Raw genomic sequence first — 14294 nt, 5'->3', positions numbered from 1 at the left:
TTTTAATAATTTTTAAACTAGCTACAAAATGTCAATCACGTCACAAACTGACAGGAGACAGAAAGAATTTCATATTACATGCGGCAATGATATTTATCTCACAGTTGATCTAGATTTCATTCATGTAGGTTATTTTTCATTAAGTCAGCTACTAAACATCTCAGCGATTTGGTGTGCATAGCCCTAGGTAAGCAACAGAGAACTGTACTGATAACAAACCACACGAGGATAGCGACTAGTAAGATAGAGCCTTATAAAAATTACATCTCTTTGCATCGATTCCTATGGTAGTCGTTTCCTCCAAAAGATAAGTCTTCAAAAGCAACAGACAAACCCAATATATTACACCTAGTTCTTTTTGCCTTTGACATAGTTTCAGCCAAAGGTTCAATTTTACTGGCAATGATGAAATGGTGAGTGCCCAATCCATCTTTTTTTCCATAATTAAAAAAAATTGATCATGGTTAAAAACTGTATATATATCAACAAGAAAAAAGTGGCACTACTGCATACTTGCTGGTATAACACAGTCCCAATACCGAGCATGCTTTTGTTGTCATTTGTTGATGTGCTACTGCCATGGGAAAAAGTCTTGTTTAAGTAGGAGTCTAGAAGTCTAGTTATTTCTCATGCATAAATGCATAAATCACATCACTTTTTAGTGCAATGCTTGTTATAGTTATATAATTCCACATTGTCTTATCATGAAATCATAACAACAGATGACAGCAATGGAGAACAGAAGACAGTAAGTTTAAGTGATACCCAAAGACAGGAGTATGGCAGTAGCTCTGTGGAATGTCACAGTTTTACAAGAACAATACTGTATATTTAAAGGTTAACAGCACAGTTAGCATTCCAACATTGTTGTCATTCAGCAAACATCATAAAAGAAAAAGAAAAAGAAAGCAACCCAAAAGAGAGAGAGAGAGAATCGAAACCAACAAAAAAACCCAACCAAACAATCCCCCCAAAAGTGAGCTACAGCCATCAAATCAGCATTATGTACAACCTTTGGAAAGAAAGATATCTAGAAAAAAATAATTACAAGTATCATTTTTGGAAAGCTGACAAACTACACAGGACAACATTTACAATGGGGGCTGATATGTGCATGTGTGCAAACCTAGTAGGTAAATATCATGAGAAAAGCATGAAGAGACTGCCATCCGGGACAGTGCGAAGAGGGAAATGCACTACATGGCATTTAACCACTGCCCAGCATCTTTGTTGCACGTTGGTTGGCTTCATCAATCCTGGTTTTGTTGGAGTCAGCCTAGGGGAAAGGAAGGAAAGAAACAACTGATTACATAACAGAGAGAGAACATCTGCTTTGCTAAATATGTAGTAGAGTATTTCACCTATCGGGGCCCTCTCTGCTACCTACCTCTCTGCTTCCTGAGCCTGGCCAACTCAGGAAGGGGAAGCTCAGAAATACCATGAAATTGGCTGTTCTTGTGTTTTTTGGGGCCCAACAGGAAGACAGACTAGATTGTAGATTGGGTCCCTTTTGACCTTAAACTGTGTGATTCTGCGACTAATAGAAATCACCTGTTTGCATGGAATTCCCACCCGAATTTGCAAGCCCAAGAGGTTCAGGTAAACTTTGAGTAAGCATCTCACATTTCAAGTTTTTCTCTGAGCTTCCAAATGCTAGGCCACATCCCTAGCGGGTGTGAACTGATATAGCACCATTGAAGTTAATGCTAGGAATCTGACCCAGTTTGAAATTCATCCATCAACAGTTGTAACAGATGTGCTGTTTTTACTGACGTAAGGCTGCGTTCATCTTTGATATTATATAAGCATGTGGGATGTCACGGATCTGGGCTCTGCCCTGGCTGCATGATTATCTAAAACTTGTCCAGGCTGCCTAACACTTTTGTTTTTGTTGCATTGGCAAAGCAGCAGAGAACCCATCAGGACAGAGAGCTAGATTGTCCTTTCATATAAAGCCATTGAGAAGAGACAAGTTTCTTTTGAAAATATATCAGACTGAATCCTCAGGCCAGAGCAGCATTTGCTGCACCTGTGGTGGGAAGGGAAGAGGAGGTATTATGCCACCCTTTCACCCTTCCCACAAGATCCACTGGCACTGGTGCAAATTAGAGCAGCCTCAAGACCTCTCTAATTTTCATCAGCAGATAATAGCACAAAGGGGAATTGAGAGAGACCAAGGATCTGGCCCATCAGTTCCACTGCATGCTCTGGTATCAGACGTATACAAGGACTTACAATGCTCCCAATCCTTTACTCCTCACATGTGGTTGCACCTCAAAATCCCATTGACGTTAATGGGAATGTCAGGCAGGATTAGGTCCACAAAAAGAAGCAAAAAGATAAGATTTCTGGAGCCTCCTCAGACACCGGTTCTAAAAGAGACACTCAGCGCACTCCCTGCAACCCTTTGTAGAGGGGTCTATGTGGAAGGAAAGAGTCCAGGAATACAGGTTTCACCATCTTGGAGCTCCCTGGAATATCATTATAAGAACAGGATGGCAATTCCTTTCGAGAAATGTAAATATCATTTGAAATAATCAGACTGGATCTTATTGAACACAGCAGGTTAAATTCATCCTTCGTATGACGTTATTGTCGTCCAGGGATGCATCTAGCCCAGTAATTTTGAAAATTAGACAACTCCCCTCTTTTTTGGCACAGAGACACTTTTTTTGATTGGATCCCCTTTGACTGTGGCTTGTAGTAACTGCCCAAAGTCAGCTTTGGAGATAAAAGAGCATTATCTAAACGGAAGTCGACCGGCGCAGCTGTATCCAAGTGGATGTTGCTAGGCCGACTGACAGCAGCTGAGGATCTAGTCCCAAATGTTCTTCAGTGTCGATAGCCCAATGTATATAGGTATGGGAAGCAGGGTTGCCAGCTGGGGCTGTGTGTATTCCTGGAGGTTTCATCGCATGACATAATCTTTCATTCAAGATTCATCTTTAATTCCTGGAGCCTCCAGGACAGTCCTGGAGGGCTGGCAACCCTCTGGGAAGGGTGAGAATGGTGTTACTGCTCTGTTAGCATTCATTTCAAATGAGCAAGTGTCCGTTTCATTGTATTAGCTCGGTATTGTCTCAGTGTTGCTTTTCATGATGACTATCCAGATAGCAATATGGCGACACGTTTCTGTCATTTCAAGGTCTGGTCCTACTCTGACTGGTGTCGACGGGAGTTTTGTCCGTCATTTGTGTGGCCGGAGAAGCGGGACCTGGGTTTATAAAGATTTCTGTATAGAACAAACCCTGGTGGAAAAATTGGTGATGCAGTCTGAAATCATAGGTCTTTCTGGAGCCCCTTTCTAGCTCATTCCCAGGTACAAACACGCTGAGGAAGAGAACTTTTACCTCTCCTGAACAAACCAACCACCTCTCCTGTTATGATTCTCCTGAGCGGAGGCTAGAGCAATGGGTTCTAGGCCTGGCTCTGCCACTAGCCGGTTGGCTGTCCTTGGGCAAGTCACTTCCTTTCTCTGTGCTCAGTGTTCAGAGCTGCAAAATGGGGATACAGATAATCCGGCGAGCTAGATGAAAAGGCACTGGCTAAGAGTGAGGTAGTGTTATTTTACCTCCTCTGTAAAGCGTTATATCAGCGCTAGGTATTGTTTGTGTTTCTGCACCTTTGATAAAGTTGAGCCATTAATATTAGACTCGTCACCATTATCATGTTTTAGCCTTTGTAAGCTGATAATGACATGGTAGAATTCTTTATAAGCTATAGGTTAGAGAATGCCATGAATACTCCGATAACATTAATGCCTGACTCAGTCAATTGTGACGATTTTAATGGAGTACACTGAACCTATCTTTTTGGAAAGTGCATTAGTATTTCTGTGGTTTGCCTTTGTTGGTTAGCATCTACCGCGGTCTCCAATTTTCTGTGGCATATAAAATATGTTTTACTGAATTTGAGAGGTAAATACGGTTATCCCCTTTTTACAGGTGGGGAAACTGAGGCACAGAGTGGCACAGTGACTTGCCCAGACATGGGCCTTTCAAGTTCTTTTTAAAAGTGGCAAAATGGACATGCCGATAATCCTTTCTTTAGTGTTTGCTGCCTTGTGTCCCATAATTGATTTGACAAATGCTACGCAGAAAGATATTTTTAGTACAGTAATGAATGCAGTGCTACTTTGGTTTATCTGTGGGCCAGCCCCTCAGCAAGTGTAAATCTGCATAGGTCCTTTGACGTCATTGGAGCATTTGTACTGGATGTGGATTTGGCCCCAGGTATCTCTAGATATCTGCGTTTGTTCATGGCAAATGGTGCTTCTTTTGAAATGTTAGAATGCTGGAAGACCGTGAACAGTTTTCCAGGAAGTAACAGGAACAATGCTGGGGCAAGGTTATATTTCGTCAAAGACGAAGGCATGACAGTCTACTTGAAAATGGTAAAGGTAGCCATTGAACTCAGTGGGAGTCTTACAATTGACCTCAATGAGAGCAGAGGTAGGCCGAAGCAGAGCTCTTTTGAAAACCCCACCCCATATTTATGGCTCATTGTAACCCAAAGTCCTCTGGAGAATGTGTCAAATCTCCAGGACGTTCCTGAGTTTTTATACCTGGATCTCTGACTTAAGAGAGGGAAAGAGCAAAGGCTTTTATTTACCACTCTCCGTAGTTGGATAGGTCAGTCAAGAGCTCAGTCTTCTGAGGTAGCTTCAGGTTGCTCCCAGATCCAGCTTAAGTCCAGTGCCGTATAAGCACCCAGAGCTGGCATTGCTGTGAACCTCTGCTTTTACAGAGAGTGGCAGCGGGGGGATTTTTAATGACTCCTAGTGATCAAGGCTGCAGTTTCCCATCTCCTCTGAGTGACAGCCCCTTCAGCAGCACAGTGCCCCATACCACGAGGACAGACAATTAGTCCATTACTGAGGCCTGGTCCACACTAACCCCCCACTTCGAACTAAGATACGCAACTTCAGCTACGTGAATAACGTAGCTGAAGTCGAAGTACCTTAGTTCGAACTTACCGCGGGTCCAGACGCGGCAGGCAGGCTCCCCCGTCGACTCCGCGTACTCCTCTCGCAGAGCAGGAGTACCGGCGTCGACAGCGAGCACTTCCGGGATCGATCCGGGATCGATTTATCGCGTCTAGACAAGACACGATAAATCGATCCCAGAAGATCTATTGCTTACCGCCGGACCCGGAGGTAAGTATAGACGTACCCTGACTCGTGGGGAAGAGTCCTCCCTACTGAATTACAATCACCACTTCCAGGAGCACCTGGGTTTTCCCTCAAAGTTGACCTGATCCAGCTTTGCTGGCCTTAAATCTCATAGCTTGAAGTAATGTCAGTAGGGTTAGAGGGAATGGTATTGGTACTGTTCCTTGAGCCAAGGACTTGGTCAATTTAAGGATCCATTATTTTCTCTTGATCCAGAGTAGGGGGTTACCATGATATATTTGTGTGCTGCACTTACCCTGGTGAGCTGGGTGGTAGCCTATTTTGCAGTGTTGGTCTGTATTGCAGGTGTTTGGTTAGAATGAAGGAACATGCTATGGATGGGAAATGGTCTCTAGTGACAATAAACTTTAAGGAATGATGTTGGGAATTCACGCAGAGCTTGGCGCACAGCAAACACTGCCTCATTTTACCTTTTCAAAAATACAAAGCTTGCTCTGTGAGCGTGGTGTGCAGATCCACTATCCAGACGCACATGGGTCAGCGTTCTCAGCCAAAAGCTGAGAAGCCAAGAATCCTGCCAAGTCAGTGCTGTACCTCCGGCACATCTGTGTTAGTTTAAGAAGCCATGTCGTAGCCTTTGTACAGTGTTGTGTACCTAGCTGTGTAAGAGGTTTGCATAGAGGGCCAGATCCCCAGCTGGTATAAATCAGTGTAGGTGAAATAACGCCTGAACTACATCCATCTCACCTACAGGCTTTGCCTATACAAAGTGCCTAGCCTATGTTTTCAATATCAGTCAGGATGTTTTCTAAGCAAGAACTGGATCCAGCCCAGCAACGGGATATTCCTAGCTAGTATTCAGTGCATCGTTACGTCCCGTAGGCACAAATGCCACACACCAAAATTTCATCTGTGTTAAATCATCTACTGGTAAGATTGTGTGAGTGTCATGCTACTGTTGGCTGCTAGCATGGCATCGCATGCGCTCCTGCACTTCATCTAAAAAACCACGTGTGTACTATGCCTCCCATTTCCAAGACAGATATGACACAGGCCGTGCAATACTGTGATCCCTTCTCCTATCACAGATAGGCAATTTTCATTCAACATTGAGCTGAATATTTGCAATCACATAACGCCCCGTGTCAGTTTTCCTCACTCCAGAAGTGTGAAGTTTTACAAGTGGTGCCGTGAAAACGGTCGGGCGTTTGTCAGTGTATCCCAGCTCCTTTTCTTTATAAGGTTTAGATTGCTGGTCTGAAGTAAATGTGTCCTTTACATAACCTGACCCACCCTGATGTCTGTCACAGGTGCAGTCACTGTCATCAAATCATGAGGCCCTTCATTCATTGCTTCATGGGCTTGCAATCTGACAAGGAACGTCACAAAGTGCTACATGTCCCAGAGTGTCCGGGTGCAGGAACAGTTTGAGAGCCATTGAACAGGTGAGAGCCATTGAACCAAACTGTCAACCCTGTATTTAATGGAAACCACTTCAAGCCAGGGGGTGCAGCAGCCCCCCTGGTTCCAGCACTTATGCCTGAGTGCGATTATGTCTTGCACTTGGCTCTCTGATTTAGTCAATGGAAAAGCACGTGTAGCCACTTCACTCCCTATTGGCCCCCCAAATGCGGAGGCTCAGTAGTGCAAGTTATTCTGGCTTAGGTCAGCATTAACTCCTTGGGCCAGATCCTCAGCTAGTGTAAATCTCCATTGAAGTCAATACAGCCACAGTGATTTACACCACTGAGGTTCTGCCCCCTTATTTTCCTTTCAGTTCCTTTCGGGAGATCTGCCAATACAAAGGCAGGAACTATGTGGATCTTCGGATGTGAGGCTGCTAATGGAGTCTTAGTTAAGCATGGAAGTTGCTGTCAGCTCTTTGAATGGAAAAAGAGACCCAAACTCCAAAGCTCTGCAGTATGGGTCTGGTGTTGGAATGGTGGCCCTGACATTTAGCAGGCATGGTTTTAATAGTGATTTCAAATGTAATATTGATGTAGTAGCACCCAGAAGCCCCAGTCAGGGAGCAGGGCCCTTATGTGCCAGGCACTGTTTACATACCCAATGAAAAGACAGTTCCTGCCTCAAAGAACTAACAATCTCAGGTTCGGATGAGAGGTATGTGTGCCATCACCATGCTAAGATGAGGCCCCATTCTCCTCTATGGGAGTTATTCCCATGAAGGAGGATGGGAATTATAGGTCTTTCATGGAGTTTCCTTTGAATTCTTCCATTGGAAAGGGGGGGGGAATTTAACCTCCCCTACCCTGGAAGTGCCAGAGGGTTCAGCCTTCACCCCAGCGCCAAATCTGTAGATGTCTGAGGACTTCTACATTGCAATGCACCCTCCTTCCCCAATCCCCAAGCTCCTGCAGGAGCCATACGGAGCTATGCTGTCCCCCAACTGCTGCGGCCCACAGCGCAGAAGGGCCAGCGGCACAAGTTACTGGAGACTCGTCAGCACAGGGGTGGCCAACCTGTGGCTCCGGAGCCACATGCGGCTCTTCAGAACTCAATATGCAGCTCCTTGTCTAGGCACCGACTCCGGGGCTGGAGCTACAGGCGCCAACTTGCCAATGTGCTGGGCGGGGGCTCACTGCTCAACCCCTGGCTCTGCCACAGGCCCTGCCCCCACTCCACCCCTTCTTACCCCCTCCCCTGAGCCTGCTGTGCCCTCGCTCCTTCCCCTCACCCCCAGAGCCTCCTGCATGCCACAAAACAGCTGATCGGGAGGTGCGGGGAGGGACGGGGAGGTGCTGATCGGTGGAGCTGCTGGTGGGCGGGAGGCATGGGGGGGGAAGGTGATGGGGGGCTGCTGACGTATGACTGTGGCTCTTTGGCAATGTACATTGGTAAATTCTGGCTCCTTCTCAGGCTCAGGTTGGCCACCCCTGCTTTAGCAGCATGCACTGCTTTGTCCTAAGGATTGGTTTTTTTTGGGTGGTGGGGGGGAGAATCTGGCAGAGATCTGCCAGCTCCTGGGCCCAGCTCCCTCTTCCCAAAGCCAAAAAAAATGGGTCTCTGCAGAGTAATTGCTGAAGGGTCTCTGTGAGGTTGGAGGTGGGGAATTGGCAGGGTGCTTCAGGTGAAGGCTTGCAGAGAGGAGTGTGTGGGGCGGGGCATTCTGTCTGGCACTGCCTGCTGGGCAATGTGACTTGTTAGGATTAGTATGGAAAAGTTGTTAGTCCAAGAGGCACATGAGCCCTCACCTTCTCCATGATCCTGTCAATTTGGCGGTTCTGTGTGTCAATCTCGTTGCCCATATCCAGGGCCATGTGACGGAGATTTCCAATGATGCCGCTGACCTGCTCAAGGTTTTCGTCCATTTCGCCTTCTCGGTCATCATTTGTTACCCTGTGAGGGAATACACAATTCTTTTGAGTGGAGATGGACTCAACCAGTCTGGGTACTTATGCAGCTATCCAGCGGCCCTCGTCCATTCAGCCCTGCCAGCTACTACCCATCCCTACATCTCCCTTCGCTTTGGAGCTGTTCAACCTTCCTCTGGGCCATTCACCATCAAGCACTCTAATCCCGCCACTGCCAGAAGTACTGCTCGCAGTGCTGACAGATTAAATCTGGGCTGTCACTACCAGCTGTGTTGCCTTTAGTGATGGTTCTTCTGAGCATTGCTACTCTTGGACTTGAGGTTTTGCCTATGAGTGGACAGAATATTTGGGAGCTACCCGTGGGGTGCTGAACAAAGAGAGCCCATCCACCTGTTACCTATGCCTAACTCATGATGACAGTGCTGATCTGGCAGATTTGAGACTAATCAAAGCACCACGGAGGAGCCTTTGGCTTAAATGATGAATTTTTAAGTAATTAAAAAAATAAACAAGTGCATCAAATTTCTCTTGGATTCATCAGCGTCAGTATAAATTTCCCCCATTAATCCCATCTGATCTTTGCAGCTTAATGAGAAAATTCTAACTGGTGGTGAGCAGACCTTGCAAAAGAACTCAGCCACTAAGTCTTGAATTATGCATCAGCTCTAATAGTTGGCCAGTTATGCAGGGAGTTACTGGTCGGTGATTCAAACACTGGAAAAAGCTTGGCCCGCTTGGAAAGTGACTGCTTTTCACCATCTCCTGTGTTTCTTAATGGATCACAAAAGGTGGCAGATGGATAACCCTGAAGGCAGATGTCTTCCGTTTATCCACAGAATAAATACGGCCCAGGCAACAGCAGGGTAAGCTTCCCCTGTGATATTCCACCACTGTGCCACATACCTGACTTGGAGGGGATGCCCTCTAGGGGTGAAAAGGTAAATGGCAGTCTCAGTGTACTTAAATGGCAGCTGGGTCCCATTGTGGTCAACATCCTAGAAGATTACGGTTGGAAGAGACCTCAGGAGGTCATCTAGTCCAACCCCCTGCTCAAAGCAGGACCAACACCAACTAAATCATCCCAGCCAGGGCTTTGTCAAGCCGGGTCCTTAAAACCTCTAAGGATGGAGATTCCACCAGTCCCATCACAGTACACACATCTCCCTTCATCCCAGTATCCAAAAAGCGAGTGGTTAGTAGAAGAATATTTACCTATTAATCTAGTTACCTCAGTCTTCATAGAGCAAAGCTTTGCATACTGGTAGGCCTTTCTGTGGAGCCGCTGTCATTATGAACTTAACTGATAGCATTGCCACCTACATATCTGTTTTATAGACACTGTAGTCAATATTTACTTACCACCGTCTCCTTAGCTAAAAGAGAAGGTTAGCCGGTGGGAAGCCAACTCAGCACGTTTTTCTGTTACCAGTGGATTTCATTTCAGCACCACATACCCAGAGGTGGCCATTACATGGCAACATTAACCTGCAGTTAGTGCACCACAGCATCCCAGATACTGCCCTTTGGCCCCAGTTCAGCAAGGGGCATCAGACTGTACATAACTCTAAGCTTTGGGTAGTTCCACTGAAGACAACAGCACCACTCATGTGCTTTAAGTTATGCACTCACTTGAGGGCCTTGTTGAGTGGGAGTCTGCACCGCTATTCATTTAGGGAACATCTCCATAGCATGCAACGTGAGCCTTCCACCCCAGGCTGACAGACTGGGGCTGGTGGGGCTCATGGTCCCATCCTAAAGGTCGCTGTGCAGGTGTTGCACCATGGGCTCTGGAGCCTAGGGAGTGGTGTGAACATCAGAGCCTGTGCTCCAGCCTCTAGTCCAAGCCACCACTTCACAGTGCTGTCTACACAGCCATTCTTGCAGACCTAGTGTGAGCTCTGCTAGCCCAAGCCTGTCCACCCAGGCTGGGAGGTTGGGTGTAGACGTACCCTTAGATAGAAAATAAGGGGTTTTAAATGTGGTGGTGCACTCCAGTGCTGATGCTCAATGATAACCACTAGGCAGCTTGGAACAGTAATAATAAATTGGCATTTATAGGACACTTTTCATCTTCAAAGTACTTTGCAATCATTAATTACTTAGACCCCCCTCCCTTTTTTTTTGCATAGTGTTGTGCCCATGCAGAAGCCCGTTAAAGTCAATGGGGACCATGTGGGCACAGAAGTCCACCCATGTGCTACACTTTGCAGGTTCAGTGCCTGAGTAGTAGCAACTCCTTGGTCAAGTAATTATTATCATGAGTCCCATTTGACAGCTGGGGAAACTGAAGGAGAGAGATTAATGGCCACTCAGTGTGGGTACATAGGGCCTGATTTTCAGATCAGCCCAGCACCCACAAGTCCAACTGAAGTCAACGGGAATGGCTGGTATTCAGCACCTCTGAAAATCACAGAGCGCCAACTAATCAGTAGAAAATGTTGGCCTAAGTAACTTCCCCAGTGCCACAGAGTGAATTAATGAAGAATACAGGATTTTGGACCATATGGAAGAAATCTAAATATATCAGCACCAGGGAAAATAGAAAGAAAACTGGATAACAAGGCTCACCTGCGGATAAAGCCACCGCTGATGGCCATCTGCTCCCGCTCATCCACAACACGTGCAGGCTGGCTGGCTACAACCCCATCTTGATTATTGCCCCAGGCTTTTTTGTAAGCATCACTTGATTTAAGCCTATGCAAAAAAGAGGGTGAGCAACAAAGCACCAAGTAGAAAGAGACAAGTGCAAAAATCTTTACGTCTCCAAGCTAAGAGCTACATCAAGCAAATGAGTTTTAAGATAGAGGGGCATTTATCGTATACCGATATATCATAAACCTCAACAAAACTTTTTTTTTTTTCACTGCCACAACAACTAGAGTGCTCCGAGATTTCGTTTCCAATAGAGCGAATTGCAATTGTCGAGTCTGCAACATTGCACACTGGGTTTTGGAACAAAAAACCAAAACAAAACAAAAAAGAATAAAAATAACGATAACGGGGAGAACATTCAATTGTATTACAGCAACACTTGTGTACTTCGACATAAAACACAGAGGACACACTGGCAGACAGACATAAAAACAAAACTGCCAAATATAGTGTGTACATCACATCACAGCAACACACTGGCTTAGAGAAAAATAGATTAGGCTAGATTTTAACACATTCTCATGCAAAAGAGTCCTTTTAAAAAAAATATCTGTGGCATAGTGGGCATCTCAGGCCCTAACCTTTCCAATGTTTTTTAAAGTATATAGCGTTGTGGGAGGAGGGACTTGGTTTTAGCGTTTGAGTCAGTGAGTGTAATTTCATTAGATTTCTAAATAATATATCGGTACTTGAAAATAGTAACCATACATCGACAGTTGATGTACAAACCTTTGTCCACAGAGACAAAAAGTAAAATAGGCAGAAGTGGGATGAGTGCAGGAGAAAAGAAATACAAGCAAACTAGCATCAGAAAGGGAAATTCCTCTACACTTTCTTCATGCACCAGCTACAGGCATGAATAAGAAGTGAAGCATTCTCATTAAGCACAACTGCCCCAGTGGTTCATCATACTCTTAATGCACCAGCAGTAACAGCCTTCACAATGAGCAACGCCCAGGCAAAAATAGATCTTGGCCTTCTTCAGGAACCTGAAACCTCAGGACTTAAAAAAATTGCCTTCCGACAGGTCATTTCTTTAGCTTATGCAAACTTTCCAAGAGCCATTTTTGACTGAGCCGCCACATGAGAAAAATTAAAATCCAGGCATACCGGCAGTAGCAGATATTAAGATGTGCAGCATACTTTGGGTTGTTCTGACACGAAAGTGATCAGAGGCCTTACATAGTGGAAATCGTGAGCTTTTTGGGTCTGTAACCAAAGAACTTCATTTTGTTCCAGAAATTGAGCCTGTTTTCAGCCAAGCTCTTGGGAATGACCAATTCCAATTTCCCCTGTTCTGCACACGCCTATGACTGTGCGTGAGAAACAGCCCTGCACCTGGCGCTTTTGTGGAGGGAGTGAACAAACTTTAAGATGAATTGGGGAGGTTACTGAACTAAGCTTTAGATACTCCCATCATGTAATTCCACACTCCCTGGAGCTGCCAGGAATTTGTTTTGTGCAAAGCTGTTACATACCAAAAGGGTATCGATAAAACACCATTGAAGGGGATTTTCCGGAGAGTCATCAATTCTGCTGTTTTTACCTCTTAGAATTTAGTAAGACAAAAGAAATGGAGGGTTTTTTGCTAGGTGAAATGTATGATACACCATCATTTCTGGAAATGAATTAGGGAAATGTCTCCAAACAGGTCTAGTGATTATCACCCCAAATGCTGCACATAAGAGTTATTGCTATGCATTTTCTTTTAGACCTTTGCCACATGCAGAGAGTAAGATATCTCCAGTGAGTTCTTAGATCCCACCCAGAGCCTCCTCCCACGCTTTTTGTGCATGCCAACCTCCCATCCAAAATCGATGGGTGAATCCTGGCCCCATTGCGGCCAATGGAAGTTTTACCATTGACTTCAATGGGGCCAAGATTTCACCCAATGAGAATTTTGGCTGCTAAAGGAATGTAGGAATGGGCCCTAAATTAGAACACATGGTTCATTGAACATTATTTACATGTAGCAGGGAATTATTATATGTGAAAGTGTCTCCTCATTTATGGCTACCCAGGAAAAGGAATTGTGGGAACATGTAGTGGTGTTGGTATTTAGGCCCTTATGGATTTTTCTTCCTGCCAAACGGCACTTCTAAGAACAGTCGCCCTTTCTAAAGCAGTTGATTCCCGGCTTGATGTCTGTGAGAACTGCCGCTAAAAGCAATATGAGCCCAATTCTGCTGCCTTAAAACGCGAGTACCCCCATTTAATGGTCGTATCACTTGCTTATTGAGCCACTTGTGTCTGGCTCCATGTGTTACTTTGAAAAAGTAATCTCAATTAATAGTACAGTGACACCTTTAAAAACTAATATGTACCACCCCCAAAACCTGCAGGATCCTTTCTGTATGCACTCAGGAGAGTCCATGGTACTGCCATCACCGTGAAGTGGTAAATATTTGAGGGCCAAATTCTTAGGCAGTGTAAACTGATACAGCTGTGTGGGTGCCAATGGAGCTAAGCTGAATCACACCAGCTGATGATCTGGCCCTGAGTTTTTAATGGCTGTCCTGACAGATGGTACAGTCAAAAAGTCAAGCTTTACTGCAATATCCCATGGGATTTTCTGTACTTAAAGGGCTAACTTGTGGCATAGGGTTTGCAGCGGATTCCCTCCCCAACAGGAACTCCCAGAGGCATTGTTCCTATCTCGGGTACAATGACTCCAGGAGAGCTGGGAAAATGTGGCTGCTGATCTACCCTGTGAAAGGAAACAGCATGTGCTCCTTCCCTGCAGCTCCACACCCCAGTGCAGAGGAGAGGCAGGGCTAGAACCGAGACTCCACACCACTGCTAGAGTCCAGGTGGCAGGTAGCCCCTGCATAGGGCATATGAGTGTCTCCTTGAGTTCTCTCCCCAACACCACCTTGTGCACCCAGGCAGGGTTAAACATACTCTGGGGCAACATATATACCGGAGCGGGTATTTATACCTTAGTGCAGCAAATCAGAGTAAGAAAACTGACTTTTTAAGCTCAACCACTGCATTTATGTCCCGTTCCCCTCTTTCAAACAAATACCAGTATTACATTTCCTCTCAAGAAATTAACTTTAAAAGAGAAAAATGCCAATTCTGCTGTTCTTACGCAGGGAAAATTCCCAGGGAATTCTAGGGGAGTTTTGACCAGTTTTGCCTGAGTAAGAACAGCAGTATGATAAGACCCCAGTTGTGAA

General features: G+C 45.3%; 1 protein-coding gene across 1 annotated transcript in view; it reads right to left on the bottom strand.

Moving 5' to 3' along the window:
• Nucleotides 1–979: 979 nt before the first annotated feature.
• The window catches only part of SNAP25 (synaptosome associated protein 25), a 98786-nt gene continuing 85471 nt past the window's right edge, over nt 980–14294 (bottom strand). The window contains exons 6-8 of the mRNA XM_024218343.3: nt 11032–11157; nt 8344–8488; nt 980–1276 (exon numbers count right to left, since the gene is read on the bottom strand). Coding sequence (XP_024074111.1) covers nt 1208–1276; nt 8344–8488; nt 11032–11157 — 340 coding nt within the window. The 3' untranslated portion in view covers nt 980–1207. The remainder of the gene's footprint in view (nt 1277–8343; nt 8489–11031; nt 11158–14294) is intronic.

Source organism: Terrapene carolina, unplaced genomic scaffold (genome assembly GCF_002925995.2).
Source record: "Terrapene carolina triunguis isolate 2854851 unplaced genomic scaffold, T_m_triunguis-2.0 Scaffold132, whole genome shotgun sequence".
Taxonomy (NCBI): Eukaryota; Metazoa; Chordata; order Testudines; family Emydidae; genus Terrapene; species Terrapene triunguis.
Note: the sequence above shows the minus strand (reverse complement) of the source record. Positions and strands in the feature narration are given on the sequence as shown.